Source organism: Trachemys scripta, chromosome 1, assembly GCF_013100865.1.
Source record: "Trachemys scripta elegans isolate TJP31775 chromosome 1, CAS_Tse_1.0, whole genome shotgun sequence".
NCBI lineage: Eukaryota > Metazoa > Chordata > Testudines > Emydidae > Trachemys > Trachemys scripta.
Window position 1 is genome coordinate 117,042,558 of NC_048298.1, and position 16,649 is coordinate 117,059,206.

At 40.0% G+C, this 16,649-nt stretch overlaps 1 protein-coding gene across 1 annotated transcript; it reads left to right on the forward strand.

Moving 5' to 3' along the window:
• Positions 1-1,207: 1,207 nt before the first annotated feature.
• LOC117883376 (sulfotransferase 6B1-like) lies at positions 1,208-15,061 on the forward strand. Its single transcript, XM_034782642.1, has 6 exons — positions 1,208-1,376; positions 2,221-2,405; positions 6,226-6,352; positions 9,745-9,839; positions 11,276-11,462; positions 13,900-15,061. The coding sequence occupies exons 1-6, from the start codon at positions 1,232-1,234 to the stop codon at positions 14,016-14,018; spliced, it is 858 nt and encodes a 285-aa protein (XP_034638533.1). The 5' UTR covers positions 1,208-1,231; the 3' UTR covers positions 14,019-15,061.
• The last annotated feature ends 1,588 nt before the right edge of the window (positions 15,062-16,649 follow it).

The following is a 16,649-nucleotide window of genomic DNA, read 5'->3' on the forward strand; positions in this document are numbered from 1 at the left end:
AACTCTGAAATGTTTGTAACTCTGAACAAAACGTTATGGTTGTTCTTTCAAAAAGCTTACAACTGAACATTGACTTAACGGAGCTTTGAAACTTTACTATGCAGAAGAAAAACGCTGTTTTCCCTTTATTTTTTTAGTAGTTTACATTTAATGCTGTACTGTACTGTATTTGCTATCTTTCCCCCCCCACCCCCATCTCTGCTGCTGCCTGATTGTGTACTTCCAGTTCCAACTGAGGTGTGTGGTTGACTGGTCAGTTCGTAACTCTGGTGTTCATAACTCTGAGGTCCAACTGTAAAGGGAGCTCTTGGTACACAAAGACCACAGAACCAAAATGTAATTAAATGTAATAGATGAAATCAGATTCACCAAAGTCAATGGCAAAGCTTCCATTGACTTCAATGTGGGTTAAATTTGACCCAATAGAATTTTGAAACATGATGTGTTATGAAATGTGCTATTCAAGGGAATATTTAACATGAGTCTGATGTTCCCCAGTTTTGGTGACATGCACCTTGGAAATGCCTATAAGTAGAGATAGCTTCATAAGTCATTTTGAAAATTGCTCTACAAGTCCCTATGATTTTAAGGTATGTAAGTTGGGACACCACCTCAGAAGGGAGATTTTCTGTGAGTGGGTGCTCAGCATTTTCTAAAAATGGGGACCCTGTAGTCACTTTTGAAAATTCAGTCCCTTGTATATATGTTAAAAAACAAAATAATTATTTGTGTTCACATAAGTTAAAGGAATATCGAATTTTAAAAAGATATGTAAAAGCATATTTTAAAAATACACACTCCTTATCTGGAAACATTCTTAGATATTGAAGCAACAAGCCACTTACCCTCTATTTCACTATGATTATATGTTGCAAAGGTTTCCAGATAAACAAATGAGAGACAAAGTATTTTAAGAGTGGAAAATAATTAGAATGACAAGTGAATATGCTTACAAAATATGCCTAATATGCTCATTAGCAAATTAGGCCATGGGGTATCTGTGTGATTAACCAGGATAACTTCTGTAGAATTTTACAGTTGCCATAATTAATTTTCTGATGAGGTAAAGGTCTGAAGTGACTCTGCAGAATTTTATAAAGTATATAAATGTGCAGTTTTCAATTCTAAATTTTCATTAGTCAGTGCAAATCATCTGACTTACAAGTGACTTCTAAATCCCCTGGTCACCGAGCTGTTATCTGAAGTACAGAGATCCAAGACATTAGCAAATATGTCAACCCAGAGTCAGACAGCTCTCATTCACAGATTCAATGGGATTCCCTTTACAACTAGGTCATCACCAGATCTTCTAAAATCCTTGGATGCCTTTGATGCTAGAGAAGATGACATCCTTTTGGTTTCCTATCCAAAGTCTGGTAAAGTTCTGTTTTAAGCATTTATTGCGGGGAATCTTAATTGTTTGCTGAATGTTCTGGGTGTAAGCTCACTGAAAAACCTGGTGTGTATGTGAGAGAGCGAGACAGAAAGTGGATGATGTTTAAGTTCAGATTTGAAATATGGAGCTTTATTGAGATGTAAAATGTGATTTGTAAAAAAAAAAAAAATCAACTATATTTGTGTAGTGTATTTTGATTTTGTAATTTTAAATAGTCTGAGCCTGCCTATGGGTTCTCTTTATTACTAGAAATCAATAGGTAATTTGCTTGAAATGAAATTCATACTGTAAAGATTTGGCTAAAGACTTACTACACTGTTATCATTAACTAGTCAGGACTGTATTAAGTAATTTTATGGTGCTTGTCTGTATATTCATTTTTTAAGACAGTGTTATTTTTGAAAATATGTAAACCAATGTGTTAGTTTGCCAGCTAGGAGGTGGGTATACAAGTTTTATGCTCAAGCTTTATTAGGAAAATTGAGCCATAGTTTTATAGGAACTAAAATGTAGCACTATCTGAATAATATGCACATTTTCTAAAAAGGTTTTAGTATTAGTGTTACTCGGCACTTTTCCTAGTGGAATTATTTCATACAACAGCTACAGCTCTAATTCTATAAGCATTTACACATGTGGACTCAACAGAACTGCTCATAGGTATAAAATTTCTCACATGCCTATGTGTTGCAGGATCAGAGCTTTAGTTTGCAAACAAGTGAGCTACTTCCAAACTCAAGCTTTTCCTGTATCAGTATATTTTTCTAGTAATAAATCCTTTTCTCCTCTCTCCCCTTTTTTTCCTTAAAAATAATTGTCTGAAGGCACTCACTGGCTTGCACAAATTATAATGCAGATTTACACTCCCAAAGTCACCCTAACATCACCTATTGAGTTTGGAGACATCTCCAGAGTGGAAGAACTGAACAATCTTTCATCCAAGAGAATCATCCCAACGCACTTGGACTACAACATGTTACCATCAAATTTTAAGGTCAAACAATGCAAGGTAAAATAAGTTGTATTACAACTCTCTCAAATTAAGTATATATTTTATCTTGTCTGGATGTAGCCATTTTTAAACACATGGTGCTTACAGTATCAAGTTAAAGTGGTGAATTCCGCTCTCAGCCACACCAGTGTAAATCTGGAATAACTCTCTGACTTCAGTGGGTTAATTTAACCAGAGTAGCATTCCGGTGTTGGCCCTATGTTATTTAAAACTTCATAGTGTAAAATATTTATTGAATCTGATTTGTTTACAATATTCATTATAATCTAGTCTGACCGCCTGCATGACACAGGTGTTAAAATTTTATGCAGTAATTCTTAAATCACTATTTGTTGGTTGGGCTAGAACATATTAACATATATACAAGTTTCACTGATGCAGATAACCTATGATAGAATCATACAGATTCATAATGGCAAAGGCACCGGGTATGAATGATGGAAGTGACTTCCCAGCAATTAATTAAAAGCCAATAACTCATCTCTACTTGCTCCATCAGAATTAGATTTATTCCAAAGAAGCATGTCAGTAAACAGGTACTATTTTAGCATTGTCATCTTTTAAAATATAAAAAGATAACATAGGGCCAACATCTTGCCATCAGACCTGCAACACGGATCTAGTTCAAGATGTAAATTAAACAATGAAAGGTCTGAAGCATGCCTCCCCGACTTGCAATACAACCTGCCTGACATCAGTTGTCCTGTAAAACAGTCTTCAGACTGCAACAATTCAGACATTTGTGAGACTAGATTTGAAATGGCCACAGTTATCAAAGTGCCAAATTTCCTTACATACGACAATGGAAATGCACTTAGATGTCTTTGAGCATCAGCTACAAATAACTTGATTTAAAAGACAAAATATACAGGAGCCTGAGCATCCTCAAATAACATTAGTAGCAAACATGTAATTAAATGTAAATTAACTACATGTAATTAAAAGTTTCTTAATCTTTAAGTATACTTAGACCTACATTCTGCCTTTAAACCATGTGCTCAACTCCCAGTGACATCAATGGATGCTGCATATCCAGATGGGGGCAATATATGCCCCTTAACCTGAACTTAAATTTCTGGGTTTGCAGATGAGACTTTATTATAGAAGGGCATCTACTTTGTGGGACAAGGTGGGTGAGGTAATATATTTTATTGCACAAACTTCTGTTGGTGAGAGAGACAAGTTTTTGAGCCTGAAGATGAGCTCTGTATGGCTCGAAAGCTTGCCTCTCACCAACAGAAGTTAGTCCAATAAAAGATTTTACCTCACACACCTTGTGTCTAATATCCTGGGACCCACACGGCCATGACTACACTGCATACATCTAATTGGTGGCTCAGTTTTAGACATGGAAAGGCACAAATATATACCAAGAGTGAAATGCCTTACAATGTATACCATTTTTGTTCAGTGCAATGATCAATGGAGCTAGAATTACATAATTAAGTGTAAGGGATACATGCACGTGAAAGAAAGCCATGCAACAACTACCTTACTATCACAATCACACTTCTTTTAATGAGTCACTTTAAAATTAATCTAACAGTGTTTCATCACTCATTGCTCATGCTTATCTGCTAATATGTTTCATTAACCTATGCCTCCAATTATCTTCTTGAAGCTAGTGTACTGCAAAACACTGGAGTTTTATTTCTACTCAAGATTCATAGTTTTTCCCTGCTCTCAGAAATATGAAGTTGACTGTTATGTTTATGGTTCCTCAGGAATGTTCTTTAGGATGAACTGCTTGGTAGGACTGTGGCATTTCAGACATGTATAGATTGTTTGCAAAAGAATGTTATAGGCAATGATACCAATTATACAAACCAAAGGCACATACTTAAGTAAGAACTAAAACTAATGTTTTAGCCACAAATCCAAGTCTTGATAGATCTCTCACACACGCACCCACAGTTTTTGCTTTTTGGGGGGGCAATTGGAGGCATAGCAATATTGGAGGCTACTGGAAAAATTCAACTCTGCATCCAAGTTTGGATTTCAAACATGCAAACTTCATGGCTATTCAGATGCAGACTTTTGGTTCAGGCCCAGTTCTAGTTGGAACCATTCTCATGGAACAGATCATATGCAGCTTACATGAGAATGACAAGTAGTAAATGTTTTACTCATGGGATTTATTGAGATCATATATTAACTCATGAACTAATATGAAAGCCATCTCTTGCATATATTCCAGTCCACACACGTATAGGAAACCCATATGCAATTATGAACCAACCACTAATACTGTATTAGCGGAGGCACATATACTTCCAGCTTCTGTCACTGGTTCATTACTGCCTGTTAATCCATCCATTAGTGATTTTTCCCCACAAATACCCTCCTCTACCTTAATGCTGTTTTAACTATAAAGGATATTTGACTGTTGGTTGGAAGATGATCAATAAAAGAACCCTGACCTATAACCACATGGGGGCTGACATTAGCTAAAAGGCATGTAAAAAAACCTCACACCTACGCAAGTGGATTAGGGCTACCATATGTCCGGATTTCCCCGGACATGTCCGGCTTTTTGTTCTATAAATAGCCGCCCGGGGGGGATTTTTAAAAATCTAAAAATGTCCGGGATTTCCCCCGTCGGCTATTTATAGATCGAAAAGCGGCGGCCAAGCGCCGCTGGGCAGCCAAAGCCCCTTCCCGGCTCCCCCGATCCCCTGCAGCCTTACCACTCCGTCCGGCCCCGCAGCTATCTTCCCCCTCCTCCCCTCCCCTGAACGCTCCACCCCCTTCTCCTCCCCCTCCCCTGCTTCCCGCGAATCAGAGCTTCGCGGGAAGTGTGAAATGAAGCAGGGGCAGGCCGGCGGCAGCAGCAGGTAAGCTGCGGGGGGCACGAGGAGGAGAGCTCCAGGGAGGCGCGGCCCTGGCCAAGCGGCACCCGGCGGCCCCAGCAGCGCTGGCCCGGGCTCCAGCACCCCCGGCCCGGACCAGGCCCCAGCACCCCCGGCCCGGACCAGGCCCGGACCGGCTCGGGTCCCAGCAGCACCGGCCACAGCACCCCGGCCCGGCCCAAAGCCCTGCAACCCCGGCCGGAGCGCAGCCCGATTCCTGGGCTCTTTAAAGCTGGCCCTGGTCAGGGGACAGGGAGGGGGGGTTAGATGGGTCGGGAGTTTTGGGGGGGGCTTCCAGGGGGGCAAGGGTGTGGAGAGGGGTTGCGACAGTCATTGACAGGTAGTGGGGAGGTTAGATGGGTCTGGAGGGGCTGTCAGGGGGCCAGGGGTGTGGAGAGGGGTTGGGACAGTCAGGGACAGGGAGCAGGGGGGGTTAGATGGGTCTGGGGTTCTGGGAGGGCTGTCAGGGGGCAGGGATGTGGAGAGTGGTCGAGGCAGGCAGGTAGCAGAGGGGGTTGGATGGGTCAGGAGTTCTGGGGGTCCTGTCGGGGGCAGGGAGCAGTTGGATAGGGCATGGGAGTCACCGGGGGTCTGTCTGGGGGCAGGGGTGTGAATATGGGGTGGGAGTGTGGATAAGGGTCGGGGCAGTCAGGGGACAGGTAGGGTTGTAGGGCATTCTCAGGAGGGGGCAGTCAGGGGACAAGAAGCAGGGGGGCTTAGATAAGCGGTGGGGTCCTAGGGGGCAGTTAGTGGCAGGGGTCCCAGGAGGGGGCAGTCAGGGGACAAGGAGCGGGGGGTTGGGGGTTCTGAGGGGGGCAATCAGGGGGTGGGAAGTGGGAGGGAGTGGATGGGGGTGGAGCAGGGGTGGGGCTAGAGCGGGGCTCCTCCCTCCCCAGTGTCCTCTTTTTTGCTTGTAGAAATATGGTAACCCTAAAGTGAATCCTCTAAAAGAGTGTCTTCTTTTACAGGCCTTCTACATCATCAGAAATCCAAAAGATACTGCAGTTTCCATGTATCACTACTACAGAGATAACCCAAATCTCCCCACCATAGATTCATGGACTGTTTTCCTCGAGCTGTTCTTAAGGGGAGATGGTAAGGATGAGTTATCTTTTCTCTCTCTCTCTAGCCTGCAAACTTATAACACATGGCAAGAAGTGAGAAATGTAAATAAGTGTGAAAATTCCTTATTTACAGGGCATTTCCCTCCCTTTTTACAAATCATCCATGTAACTTTACATCAGCGGTACATATTGTACAAACGAGATCAAAGAAAACAATTCATTTACTTAACCACAGTAGTTACTATCCCTTCAGTGTGGTATTTACACTATTTCCTGTAGTTGGAATAGGAAACACCACATGTTCCCCCTTAAATTTAATTACTGCCAGAGATATGTGTTCCTCTTTAATGGCCTTATTGCAACATCAGAAACATCATGTACTTCTGGACAACAGTAAATTATTTAGTCGGCGAAGCTTTGTTTAGGCACCAGTCTTGGATAGTGGGTTGATTGCTGCGCTTTTATGATTCCCACTGACTTCAGCGGGTCTGCTCACGGGCCCAGCAAGCTGCCACTATGCAGAAGCAGGGCCTTAGATTATTTTCAGGATGAATTCTGCCATCAAAATTCAACAAGTACAAACAGCACAATCCTCCACATCAGCCCTCCATACAGACAAGTTAACAGTCCATAGGCCAGAAACTCTATCAGAACTGGCATTAGCATTTTTCCCCCCATGCCAGAAAAACATTTTGCCATCAACCCTTTCCCAAACAAGTTACTGACCCTTGTTCCATCCACAAAAACAAGCAAACAAAATAAAACTGACCTGCTGAGTCTTATCCCCATTCTACATTAAAGCAAATTAACACTATCCCAGCTTTTACAAAAACATAGGTGGCTACATGACCCCCCTAAACGGGGATGTCCCTGTTGATTTGACAGAAAAATATTTTATCCCAGTTTTTGCAACCCCCAGAAGACCAGCCACTTTAACTAGCCACAGCTGAGCTTGGAAATCCAGCTTCCTCTTTAGGTTTAGGATTAAAAAAAAAATCTGGAGAGACAATTAATCTAGTGTTTTTTCACCAAATGGCAAAGAAAGGTCTATCACACAACAGTTTACCTGAAGATATTGATGTCCCCTTGTCTTGAAATCAGCTTATAAGGTAATTTGCAACAGGATCCTCCATTTTAAAAGGAGAAAAAGTGCTTATAAGCTCCCTTTTTAAAGTGGTGGGTATTCTTCTGAGCATGCCCAGCAGAGTTTTCCCTAGTTTCTGAGAGCACACCAGAAAGGAATTGAGTTTTTTAAACTGACATATCGGAGAGCATATAAAGCACATTTCCCTTTATTGAGCTGGATGAAGCAAGGTGAATGTAATTCTGAGCCCTATAACTATCAAGCCTGTTTATTCATTACAAATTATTTTATCTTTGTTTTTCATTTATCAGTGTATTTTTAATTATTTTGCATTCATGACCTGTATTTTTTCCGTGGGGCCCTTTATAAATGTGGATGCTTCTTTTTGGAATGTTTGTGCCAGAGATGGGTTCAAACAGCAAAATTCAAATCCTGATTTCAACCCACACTGCCAGCTCACACCGGTAGATAGTTTTGCATGGCTGGATCCAAACAAAGGTTTTATTTGTAAGCCTTGACCTATTGAAGTCTCCAGCACCCCCCAGACTCTACTCTGCCCTGTGACAGGGCGAGTTATCTTGAGCTGCCAGTTCCAACCCCCAAGGACATGGATGAGTCCTTTATGAGTAGCCGTTTTGATTCTGATGTGGAAGTTAAGATTGTGCTGGTGGTGGTGTTCCCATTATCCATCCCCATTTTCAATGTTTTATTACTCATTTATACCAGTTTGTTTCTGCTGGACACATGCTACACAAGAATCAATACAGCAACAAACAGCTGTAGGACGTTCAAAAGAAACACAAAATGCTACTCCATTTGGGGCCTGATCCAAAGCTCACTGAAGTCAGTAGTTTTTCATTGACATCAGCAGGCTTTCCTGTGTTCCCTACCCAGCAAAAGCAGGGTAGGGAACATGCGTAAGTGATTTGCAGGGTCTGGGGCCTTATCACTATCTGTTTTGAGCACCTAATGCTGATGGAAGAAAAAGGATCATTGAAAAAAAATCAATGTAGCCCATCACTTGTCAATAGTGTGGACTATTGTCTTGTAGTACTTTGTGTGTGTTCCTGGAGTGGGGATAAAAACAACATTAGTTCAATCACAAATCAGTTTTTCTACAGATACATGCTAAGGGAACTTCTGGCACCTGTGCAGCGTCCCACTTGACTTCAGGACAAGGGTGAAGGCAAAGGGAGTCCTTTCCCTGTCCTGTTGCACATACACAGGGGTCAGCCACAGTTTTGTTGCTTGTGTCCTCTAGGCTGGGTCCTGCACTACTGAAGCTAATTTGGCCACTTATTAATGGAAGCAAAATTGTACCCGCTGATCACAAGCCCCACGGGAGTAACAGTTCACAGATCTTTAAGGTCAGAAGGGAACAATATGTTCATTAGTCTAACCTCCTGCTTTACACAGGCCATAGAACTTCACTCAGCACCACCACCAGCATTCGACACACCAAAGGGAGTGGGGATTGCAGGATTGCCAACCCCAAGGGCGCAAACATCATGAGTCTGGCCCCTCAAAAATCAAGAGATTGGTTTAAAAATCAGAAGATTTTTAAAAAAATAATAAATGTTGGGTTCTTCTTTTTTGCCATCTGGTTTCTGAACCCTTTAGGATGATCTCACTCAACATTTTCAATCTTCTCTTTACAAACAGAAAGGCCAGAAACTTTTTTTTTTAAGTGAAAACTGAGGTTCTCCTGCAATCTCTTGATTTCAAAAAGTGGTGGTGCAATTTAAGAAAAACAGCAAATATCATGAGACTCGTTATAAAATATAACTTTATAACGGCAGTGGCTAAGTACCAGTTTGGGGGCTAATATCCACTCTACCTCAGTTTCCCCTGATAGTTTAAATTGATAAGGTATTCTTCACTTCCTCTCCTAAAATTTTTAAAACATTGCTGTGCACTTATTAACAGCTACTGTGTTTCACTCCAGAGGGGGCTGCATTTTGTGGTGAAGTGATTACTGTCTTCCCAAATGATGGCACTAATACTGCAAATGCTTATTCACATGCTTTTGTAAGTGTATAATGCCATAGATTTCAGTGGGACAACTCACATTTCCTTGCATTTGGATTCAATGTTCAGCTTCAAATGCATTTCTCAAAAGAACACCAGAATTCCATAACCAGAAGCACATGCAAAAAAAGAAGTTGAACAACTTTATACATTCGGTTTGATCCAGTAAACAGAAGAAATGGAACCAGTCAGGGGTATATAGCCCACTCTCACTGCACGGCAGGAAAAGAACATTTCTTTTAGTGTATGTTATATATTTAGAATTATTTGTCAATGAAGTTTATATAAATCCCATTTTGTTTTCCTCACAGTTGTCTGTGGATCCTGGTTTGATCATTTCTTAAGCTGGGAAGAGCATAAAAATGACCAAAACATCTTATTTTTATTCTATGAAGACATGAAGAAGGTAAACATATTTCCCATCTCATGCAGCAAAACAAAACAAAACACAGCTGTTGTAAAATTGCATCACTGGAATTTAAAGAGCAAATTAAAATGAAAGAGGTACAAGGCAGAACAAGTTCATAACCCAGACATACTTAATATTTGTATTGCACTTTTCATCTTGAAAAGATTACACAAATATTAGCCTCTTAATTTTCATAACATATAAGGTAGGCAGTAAATCCTAATTTCACATATGGAGAAACTGAGGTACAAAGTGATTAACTTGCACAAAGCCACAGCACAAATCAGTGTTAGAACCAGGACTAACATTCAGAAGTCCCTACCTGTTATTCCTGTGCACAGACAGATAGATCACACTGCCAAGCTGTGAAAAACTTCTCTTGTACCAGAATCTTTTGTCTGTTTCTAGTAATACAGAGCAGAATTTTCAAAAGAGCTAAAGGGATTTAGGAGCGTATGTCCCATTTAGAGCCTATGGAACTTGAACTCCTAACAAGGCTGGTAAAAATTTTTCCTTTGTAACTATTTTTTACACCAGAAAATTGGGTTTTTGACAAAAAAAAAAAAAGATGTTGTGGGAAATGTCTGCTCTCCTCAAGAATTTCCAGTTTTGAATTAAAAAATAACCCCCGCCCAAGACAACAAACTTTGGTTGTCAGGTTTTGGATATTTTGATGAAAAGTCCCAATTTTCCACTGAAAATTTCTATAAAAATGTATTTTTTCATCTTTGGCAATATTTTTCTGGGGGGAGGAGAAGAAATAGAAACCCAGTCCATTCTAGCTCCTAAGCCACTTAAGGTCTTCTGAAAATTTCACCTACAGACCCCAGGTCAGCTAGCTACTTAAGGAAGGGGTAGCTGAGTGGTTTGAGCACTGGCCTACTAAACCCAGGGTTGTGAGTTTATCCTTAAGAGGGCCATTTAGGGATCTGGGACAAAAATTGGGGATTGGTCCTGCTTTGAGCAGGGGGTTAGACTAGATGACTTCCTGAGGTCCCTTCCAACCCTGAGATTCTATGATATGCCTAACTTTCCGCTCATTAATATTCCTCTTGAAAGCAACAAGAACTACTCCTGCTGAAAGTTAGAGAAATACTTGACTGCCTTGCTGAACTGATACCAAAATTGGCTATGCAATTTTTTTCAATACATTTAAATAAGAATGTACACACATTGAGCCTGATTATCTTCTCACTTGTATCATTTGCATACGTGTAACTCCAGTGACTTCAATAGAATTACTCCTGATTTACATGGGTGCAAGCGAGAGATGAATCAGGCCTACCCTATAGATACCACGTGTACACACCAGTGTGACAGTTTTGCTTGAACAGTGTCTTTTGGAAAGAAAAATCTTTGTTGTTTATTTGATTGAGAAATAAAATCTGATATTCTGCTTAGAAAACAAATACTTTACCTTTCAAATATCTCAGGATCTTCCTAAGGTTGTGAAGAAAATGAGTGTATTTCTGGGAGTAAACCTCAGACACAGTGAAATCAAAGAGATTTGTGAGAAGTCGTCATTCACTGAGATGAAAAGCAACGTAGAAAAAGAAAACAGTGACCCAAATCACACCGTTTGTGCACTCACATCCAATAGGAAGCTGATATTCCGAAAAGGTACGTTGGTTGGAACTGGCCCAACAAAATTCATATAAGGCCTGATCCAAATCTCACTGAGGACAGTAGGGGTATTTCCAGTGACTTTTTAAGCTTTGGATCATGCCCACAGAGTGACGAAGGAATTCTTCTTGAATCCATTTCTAGTGTGCTTTCTTTCCAGTTTCTTTGATTGGGAATGACTGGTCACACTAGATACAGGGAAGCGTCTAAATTACAAGTCTAATATAGTTTTACATGAGTATTTAGAACTGAAAGGAAAGATTCATGCGGCTTAACTGTCTCTTTCTTTATCTATATTTCTCTACCTCTGTCCTTCACAAACGCTAATGTGTACCCTCATTACTGCATGGCAAGGTCACTCAGTTTATCAGGAACCACACCAACACATTCCTTTTGAGAGTGTTTGCATTAGTGTTTATCTTATATATTACCTGTTGTCTTATTGAAGTAGATATGCTAAAGGAATATGCTGACAATAAAAATGGATGATTGGGAATCTATTGATAGTGTAAAGAGATGAATTACCTTAATCCTCATACAATTCTAAATCTAGGGTGAAATTTTCAAAAGCACTTAAGTGACTTAAGTAACATTTGAGCACTCCTGAAAATGTTATCCCTAGTTGTTTTAAACAAAAGTACAGCTGGGTGAGAAACTTGTCCTGTCCTGTAAAAAATTTTGAGATTTTGGAATTTTTCCCCCATCCTCAATCCAGACAAAAATTCAAAATCTCAAAGTCTTTTGCAAACTGGAAATCTGGGTGGGGAGGGGAAACAAAACAATTTTGACGACTTTGTTTTTATTTTCTGTACTATAATTTACTTACCTTGCAAAACAAAGTCATTTTGAACTAGAAATGAATGAAATAAAAAAAAAATAATTACAAATTTCCTGACTAGCTTAACTTAAAAGTTCCAGGTACTATACCTCCCCTGAATCTGGTGGCCAATTTTTGTGAGTTTATAGTTGTGTTTTCTTGCTTTTACAACTATTTTTCTCCTCCCTGTTTTTGTGTGAAAGATGCATGCAAACAAAGAGGGCAAAGAATACAATCCTGCAGTGAGCTCCGTGTTCATTACCTCAGTCTGTCTACATGGAGCTCATTGCAGGATTGAGACCTAATAGAACTGGTCAAAAAATGGGTGCATGGGTGGGGAGATAGAGAAAATTGTGAATGCTTTGCAGATGGGTAGGGTGACCAGATAGCAACTGTGAAAAAACGGGATGGGGGAGGCAGGTATTAGGCGCCTATATAAGAAAAAGTCCCCAAAAACGGGACTGTCCCTCTAAAAACGGGACATCTGGTCACCCTACAGATGGGTGAATGGGTGGGGACTTGGTCAAAATCTCAATTTTTTGTAAACTTCCAACCAGCTGAGAAGCCTCAAGGGGGCTGCACTGCCAGGTCTTTCCACAGAGCAGGAGTCAGTGGTGGCTCAACTGAGACTAGTTTACTGCCCAGGTGGGCGGGGGTGGTTTCACTCAGCATAAGGCTCTGGAGGAGTATGAGCAGGCTAGATGACCAGGAGCTTTGATTCCCACCAAGAGCACAGGCCTGTCTTGCTATTGTCTAGTCAGAGGTCGGTGTCTTTCAGCTGGTGATGTATGTATGTGTGGCTTCTATGGGGCAAAAAGTAGTTAAGTGTGTTACATTGCCAGTAATATGTTCTTCCAGTTCCTCCACTCAGCACTGCCAACCCTGAGCATTCAAAAATCATGAGTCAGGCCTCTGAAGAATCAAAAATGTGGCTTAAAATTAATGAGATTTTAAACAAAACAAAACAAAAGTAGTACATTTTGGATTCTTTATAATGGTCTTCTGTGGTGTTCTGAGGCTTTAAGAGATGCCTGAATCACATTTTCAAGCTTTGCTCTGCAATCTTGAAGGCTAGAAATGTAGGGTTGTTTGTTTTAAATGAAAGCTGAGATCCTCCCATATTGCATGCCTCCAGAAACTGTGGCATTTAGAAAAACACAGATATTATGAGAGCTGGTAATGCTGACTACTGATCCAGCTTCTCTTCTACTCCGATTCAGACAGTCCTTTGAGATTATTATTTACTATTTCCACTGCACTATAGGTATGCATGGAAATGTGGAAGATGGCCCAGAGGAAAAAAGAGTTTTGTAGGCATGTGACTTTAAACTGGAAATTAGGTAGCAAGATTAAGTAGTCTGAAGATATAATGGTTATTATGATATGGCAGCTGATAAGCCAGACTCTTTACACCAGGAACCTCACCTGAACCCTCACTTTTACTCATTTACATGACCTTTATGCTAAGACAAAGGAGCAAAATAATAATAATAATAAAACAATGTGGGCAAACTTTTGCACTAACAAAGCCAGACTGTTTAAGAGCACACCATAAATCATTCTCCAGCCAATGGAAAAGCAGCCTCAGCTGTTCATTTCCCATTCTCACTCTCCCAGGTGCTGTTGGTGACTGGAAAAACCACTTCACTCCAAAAGAAAACAAAATGTTTGAGGAAATGTTTAATAAGAAGATGAAATTGAGCGAACTGGCAAAACATATCATATATGAATGCTGACATCAAATGAAGAATGCTAGCCCGCTGACAACTGAGCGGAAAAACCTGCAGATGTGTTAATATAGTGTTAAAACAATGTTTGTACTTTTGAAGTTACTTTACTGAAAAACAGATCCTGTGTAGTAATTCCTAATAAAATATTAGGAGAAAATCTGATTATAACATTATGGGCGACCATAAGAATTGTACATAACTAAGTTTGGGAATAGTACTGATTGAACACCAAAAGGTGCTCAGGGATGTTTCTGTAAAAATTTACTTTAGACATCAATTGACATGTTTCTAATTTTTTTTTTACTGTGTGAGAAAAAAGAAGGGGAATACTAAATTGTAGTTTTAGGAGTCAAAAATAAAGTCTTCGTTAATTGTTAGAAATGGTCCCAAACCCCTTGGAATTTTGAAGATCGGGTCTGGAGATAGAAACATCCTAATACAATTTAAACAAAACAAAAACCTGCAGCTGAAGTAGCAGTGTAAAAAGATGTGTAGTTTAAAAGTGCTAGGTTTCAGATTCAAATTTCTGTGTCCAAACCTGCCCTTACAATTTTGGCTCTAGATCATATTCAGAACTGGAAGTGGCTGATTTTCTAGTTCTGGTTTAAATGCAGTTAAGATTTCAACCCAAGATGGCAGAAACTCACAAGACGTGATCTTGTGAGACTTCCGTCATTTATGAATGAGATCACCAAAGAACAGCTTGCAGAATTTTGATGTATTGAAACTGAATCCTAGCACTGAGTTGGCGTAAAAGCGAAAACTTAGCAAAACTTTAATGGATTCTTGATCTGAATAGTGCCTATTTAGCCCCGCCTGTTTGTAAATTCCACCACTTTAGATTTGTGTATTGTAGAAAGTTTCAAAAACATAGTTCAGAATAAATTATTTTTTAAGAATTAAATACTGACCAATGTCAAAGATTGTATCATAAATGCAAGTCAAATGTATGCCAATTTGTACATTTACATGATCTGTTCTGGAAACTTTAAAATGTTTTCTGTTACCTTACTTATGAAAAATGTTTTGTTCCATTGTGTTAATTTATAAATCTTATGCACTAGAACTCAGCAGTTCTGTCTGTGTAAATAAACCATTTCACAGTGATAAAGTAAATGTGGAACATTTTATTCCCCCATGAGACTCTTTTTCCATGAGTCACCTGTCAACCTCCTAGTACATTGGACCACCCTGGGAAAAAGGAGCAGCTTTTTCTTTTGATTCAATCTATTATCGCTTTTCTGACCTCAGCTTTATGACTGTTTGCTTTACCAGCTATTTTGCTAAGTCTTAGTCCAAAGTCTTGAAAAGCATCTGAATAATACAGCCACTTATTGCTGTGATAATATTTTAACCTTCTAAATTGCTTCAGTTACGTACTTTAACAGACATAGTTAATAGGCAAGTATTGGCATATTTCACGCAGCCTCATTTCTCCCCTCCACTTACAGTCCTTGCAGTTCTATTATCATGTTCCCCTTAGCACAGAAGGGGAAGAGTAGGTTAGCGTTTTCTTCAGCCTTCATTGTTTTCCCATCCTTTCTTCTTCATTAAAATAGCAGTTTTATATCAATTCTTATGTTTGAGTGGTGCTCACAGGAGGTGTCAGTGTGATGGACGTGATTAAAATACTTACTGTATGCATATGGGCGTTAGTTTAATAGCAGGAAGGTAACACAATGGGCCTAGATAAAACCCCTCCAGGTAAACAGGGCTGAGTTTTAGAAATAAAGCCTATGCTATTAAGCTGCGAACACACTACTTACAGGCAGCAGCCAAAAAGTTACAAGCTGTTTTGCCTAGTCTGGGAACAGACAGATCAAAAGGAGAGAAACAGTTAAAAAGTGACTCTCTGGAGAGAGTGAGTAGAGAGTCGTAGTACCTGTTGGTAGGGAAACACACTGACACAGACAGCATGGGATGGATTTAAAGGAGATGAACCTTCCTAACTGCCAGGGAGATGGTAAACTTTAGGTAAGACAGAACAGCATCTAGGCCTTTTATTGTTTTTAAATCCTTTTTCTCTTATGCAGTGCTGTGCTCTTACTGTTAAGATTAAACAATACTCTATTTTAAGAAATCTTTCTGGTCTCTATATTAACCATTGGTCACTGCTACTGAAGGGAAGCTTTTCAGAGGCTGAGCACACACAGGCTTTCTGAGTATTCATGGTTGGTATAAAGTGGTAGCCTGAGGCTCATCTAAGAGAGGGAGAATCGCAGGATTCCACCCCAGGCCAGGTGAAGGCAAGAGACCTAATAATGGAGGGGGCATGCACTCCAGAGAGGGATGAAAGCTGTAACCAGGACAAATCTGGACAAATCTCTGTACAGCACTGATAGTGACAATGCAACCAACGTGCCTCCAGACTGACCCTGGTCTATAGGGAAAAGTTGTAGAGAAGCATTAATAGTTCAAAGAAGAACAGGAGTACTTGTAAAAAGAAGAACAGGAGTACTTGTGGCACCTTAGAGACTAACAAATTTATTGGAGCATAAGCTTTCGTGGACTACAGCCCACTTCTTCGGATGCATATAGAATGGAACATATATTGAGGAGATATATATACACACATTCCATTTCGTGGAAAGCTTATGCTCTAATAAATTTGTTAGTCTCTAAGGTGCCACAAGTACT

What these genes read in the sequence shown, in the direction of transcription:
- LOC117883376 (XM_034782642.1), top strand. Translation starts at nt 1,232, where the DNA reads ATGTCAACCCAGAGTCAGACAGCTCTCATTCACAGATTCAATGGGATT. An exon ending in GGTTTCCTATCCAAAGTCTG is followed by an intron (nt 1,377 to 2,220) that starts GTAAAGTTCTGT and finishes AATTGTCTGAAG; the next exon opens with GCACTCACTGGCTTGCACAA. An exon ending in GAAGCTGATATTCCGAAAAG is followed by an intron (nt 11,463 to 13,899) that starts GTACGTTGGTTG and finishes TCACTCTCCCAG; the next exon opens with GTGCTGTTGGTGACTGGAAA.